This window comes from Pristiophorus japonicus, chromosome 3, assembly GCF_044704955.1.
Source record: "Pristiophorus japonicus isolate sPriJap1 chromosome 3, sPriJap1.hap1, whole genome shotgun sequence".
Lineage (NCBI taxonomy): Eukaryota > Metazoa > Chordata > Chondrichthyes > Pristiophoridae > Pristiophorus > Pristiophorus japonicus.
Window position 1 is genome coordinate 230,231,035 of NC_091979.1, and position 4,364 is coordinate 230,235,398.

The 4,364-nt window shown below is 51.7% G+C and overlaps 1 protein-coding gene across 1 annotated transcript in view; it reads right to left on the minus strand.

Annotated features, from left to right (window-relative positions):
• Positions 1-519: 519 nt before the first annotated feature.
• Positions 520-4,364, minus strand: part of LOC139259464 (uncharacterized) — a 4,642-nt gene continuing 797 nt past the window's right edge. The window contains exons 2-3 of the mRNA XM_070874937.1: positions 2,792-2,954; positions 520-2,629 (exon numbers count right to left, since the gene is read on the minus strand). Coding sequence (XP_070731038.1) covers positions 1,791-2,629; positions 2,792-2,954 — 1,002 coding nt within the window. The 3' untranslated portion in view covers positions 520-1,790. The remainder of the gene's footprint in view (positions 2,630-2,791; positions 2,955-4,364) is intronic.

The window sequence follows — 4,364 nt, forward strand, 5'->3', positions numbered from 1 at the left end:
CACGAGTTATGGGGAGCGGGTAGGAAAGTGGAGTTGAGGCCAAGATCAGATCAGCCATGATCTCATCGAATGGCGGAACAGGCTCCAGGGGCCATGTGGCCTACTCCTGCTCCAATTTCTTATGTTCTTAAATCTAATAAGGAACTCAGGAGCAACTTCTTTATCCAGAGGGTGGTGAGAATGTGGAACTCGCTACCACAGGGAGCGGTTGAGGCGAATAACAGAGATGCATTTAAGGGGAAACTGGATAAAAATATGAGGGAGAAAGAAATAAAAGGATATGCTAAAGGGCGGGATGAAGAGGGGTGGAAGGAGGCTCGTGTGGAGCATAAGCACCAGCACGGATCCGTTGGGCCGAATAGCTGGTTTCTCTGCTGCACATTCCATGTAATTCTAAGCTATTCAATTAGTCGTATTTTGCTTTTTTTCCCAGAGAAGTGAATATTAGCTCCATTAGGTTTGCTCATGGACACGACCCTTCAGATTCTGTGCAACGAAAGAAGGAAAGACTGCAAGCTCTTGTAAAAGTAAATTAAATTTATTCAGTTGAGCAGTGCTGTACATGCCTCGTGTCTTCCACTCCCACAGTCCCCCTCTGCGTGTGTGTGTCATGCGGGTACTCCATGTTGCTCGTGTATATTGCCTACTACTAAGCAGTTTAAGGAATATCACTGGCGGACGGCCGTGTGGCCAACTGCATAGCTGCCGACGCAGGGAGCAGGAAGACGGAACTGCCTCCCCCGGTGTTAATATTGGAGGTTTATCGAACTCCCTCCTCCCCCCCCAAATAAGAATGATTTCCATTGCCGAGCTTGTCGCCTTCCCAGCGTGCAGTCGGTGGGACTCTCTAGAAGCAGCACACTTACTGACGGGACATTCCATATTATAATATAGTATCTGCGTTTTAGTGCTGGGAAGGAGGGTGGAGGGGGGGGCGGGGGGAGTGTAGATCTATGTGAAGTTGGCCGGTCTGACAATGTAGAAAGGCGTGCCAATGAGCAATGCCAGCTGAGGGTAAAATTTCCGCGTTTCAAAATTCAAAAGGCTCAAAAGCGGCCGTAATATATTCCCGTGCGCGCTACTTAAATAGGTTAATGCTTATGGAAGAATGGCGCACGAGAATATCGGGCAGGGGCTTTAAGCGTTTGCTGGCGAATTTCACCGATTGGACGTTTTACCCTTTCCAAATCACCAGAATCAAATAGCCGACCTCCCCCCCAGCAGCATTACTCCGCATACAAGTAAAAACAATCTGGATCAATAAAAGGGATCTGCAGAAGGGTGAGTCACCGGGGTGTTATCCTGCACCGTTCTAACCTCTGCCGGCCCACTTGAGTCTCAATGGTTTGTTTTGTCGCACCCCACCCGAGTACCAATGCTGCCAAAGCCACCCCCTCACCCGCCTGTTCCAGTTCCGCTATCCGCCCTGGCCCCCGCCGCGGAACAAGCCGCCCCCCCACGCGCTTGTCTCCTTACCCGGGCTCAAAACATTCCAATCTATCAATTTTAAATAAAAGCTCGTTTGGAGACACACCGCAACTGGGCTGGAGCACGGGGATTGGCTGCGACTGATGGCTGGCTGCTGCACCAGCTGATATCGCTCACCCTGCAGTGGTCTGGCAGTTGACAGGTTCAGTGTCAGGAGTGGGACTGGGAGATTGGGCCAGGCGGAGGGGAAGAAGCATCAGGACTCGGCGCTGATGCCCCAGTGTGTCTGCACCAGTTAGCACCCGATAGCCAACTTTGTAGCTGCATTACAAATACAGGAGTCCCGCTACCTGTATCTGCGACTAACCCTGATGGACCTGCATCAGTGCCAGAGGTCTCTGATGTGGAGTCGCCCGGGTCTCCAGACTTTCAGAGACAGCACCTGCACTCACCTGCGTGGGGTTCTTGGGTGGCACCGAACCCCCGCTAGGATGACCGCTGACTGGACGAGCCTGCGCTGCTCCACCAGCGGAGGCCATCCTCTCACGCTGACCAATGATCTGCGTGAGCATCGAGCACTGGGCCTCGATGAGACTTTGGAATCCCTCTGCCATGGTCGCCTGCAATCGCTGTCCAAGCGAGTCGAAGCCTGCCTTGACAGCCTCATGGAGCTTCGACCCCAAAACCTCGAGAGCAGCAGTGTGAGCATTCATGAGCGACGACCCGACTGTGTCTAAGGCCTGCGTTAGCGAGGTCTCCACTGCAGACGCCACCGGTGTTGCCACGTGCTCAATGGCCGACTGCAGTGCACACAACCGCTGGTCCAACATAACCATGCCATCTTCCACTGTTGTGTGTATGGAGGCAAGCGACTGTTCAACACTGAACTCGTGTTCTAACAGCCTCCGTTTGAAAGCAGGCCCACTGAGGTCTGTGTCTGCATCTGCCTCGATCGGGGGGCCTAGCACGTGGGGCCTCCACCCTTCAAAGGAAGCTCTCTCGTCATCTACCAATATTGGCCCCCCTTCCTCACTAATGTTCACTGACTCACCCAGCTCCTCCTCATCCTCAACACTACCATCTCCTCCAGTGGGTGTATCTGTGCTGGTGCCTGCTTCATGTCGAGGGGGTGACATTTGGTACTTGGGTGTATGGTGCTGCTTGGCAGCTATGGTTGATGATCCGCTTGTTTCTCCTTGGTCTGTGAAGAGATACAAATGGCAAGGTATGAGTACAGAGGCTCACGTCCACTTCCGTTCAGCAGTTTCATCACAGTCAGACACTCTCGTACACAACCAGCACGTGAGGGTACATTCTCGTCGCCTTTCGTAAAAACCATGAAGTATTTTACTTCTACACTCACCACTGAGTCTTGACATGACACTCAGATCCACAGTGTCAAGGCCTTCAAAGCTATCCTTGCCGAATAAAAGGATCATGTCATTCTCAAACTCCGTCAATGTTTTGATGTCTGGCCGGCCACCACCGGATACCTGGCGCGATCTTCTGTTATAAGCGAGTTTTTCCTTTAAAGATAAAAGCAGCGGAGATTAGAACAGGGCGATTCGCACCACGCAAATGCCTTCCTGCACTTCAAACACACATTGTCCATCATCCCGTTTGCATAATGACGCGGCATTCACTTTGAACACTCTGTACATTCTGGTTAACAGTTCTGTGTTGTCAGTAAAGTGTGTGTGTGTGTGTGAGTGACAGTGAGTGAGCGAGCGAGTGTGAGAGCGCGGGTGAGAGAGCTTATGCGTGTGTGTGTGCTTTCAATAAAAGTAACAAGCATGCTTAGGGTCACCCCGGAGTATCCGGGAATTATGGATTAAATTCCAGGACACTGCTGCAAGCAAACCTGGAAGAAAAATTCCAGGGGCGTTAAAATACAGAATATAGTAGAGGTGAATAGCAGAGATGCATTTAAGAGGAAGCTCGATAAACACGAGGAAGAAAGGAATAGAAAGATATGCTGATAGGGAGAGATGAAGTAGGGTGGGAAGAGACTCGTGTGGAAAACGATTTGGATTTATATAGCGCCTTTCACGACCACCGGACGACTCAAAGTGCTTTACAGCCAATTAATTATTTTTGGAGTGTAGTCACTGTTGTAATGTGCATAAACACCATCATTGACTTGCAGGGCAGAATGGCCTGTTTCTGTGTTGTAAATACTGTGCAATGTAAAATTGTGCAGGTTTCTCATTTTTGTTAGTTATAAAAATATTGGGGGGTGGAAAGGATAAAAAAAACAACGAGTCTGTTTTACTGGGCGGGGCGGTTGGGGCAGACATGTGATGAAAGCTCCAGGAATATGTCTAACCAGAGAGAGTGGCCTCCCCAATACTTGGACCTTGGAGCAGCCGGGACTGGATGGGGGTAGGAGCAGAGACTTTGGAAATGTAATGTCGGCACCAATTAGGGGCATGCTCACCGGTTGGTTGAGCTGTTGAGTTTGGGGGGGGGAGGGGGGAGTGGCTTAGCCAGTCACGTGATGTTGACAAGACTCAATAAAACCCCGGTCAGTTGGGTTTGGGAGGATCCACAACGAGGTATGCAGTCGTGAGCCCGGTGGATGAACTGGTAATGTGGTAGTGGTGTGTATGTGATTGTTGAACCTTTGTCCACAAACCACCAGTTCTTAATATGAATTCTTAAAGCAAAGAACCGAATGGGGTTTACAGGGAGCGTTTGCGGAGGGGGAGGTGGACGATTTGATTGCGGGAGTGGGGGGAAGAGAGTGGGGGGGGGGGAGGGGAAGAGAGTGGGGGGGGGGGGAGGGGAAGAGAGTGGGGGGGGGGGGAGGGGAAGAGAGTGGGGGGGGGGGGAGGGGAAGAGAGTGGGGGGGGGGAGGGGAAGAGAGTGGGGGGGGGGAGGGGAAGAGAGTGGGGGGGAGGGGAAGAGAGTGGGGGGGGAGGGGAAGAGAGTGGGGG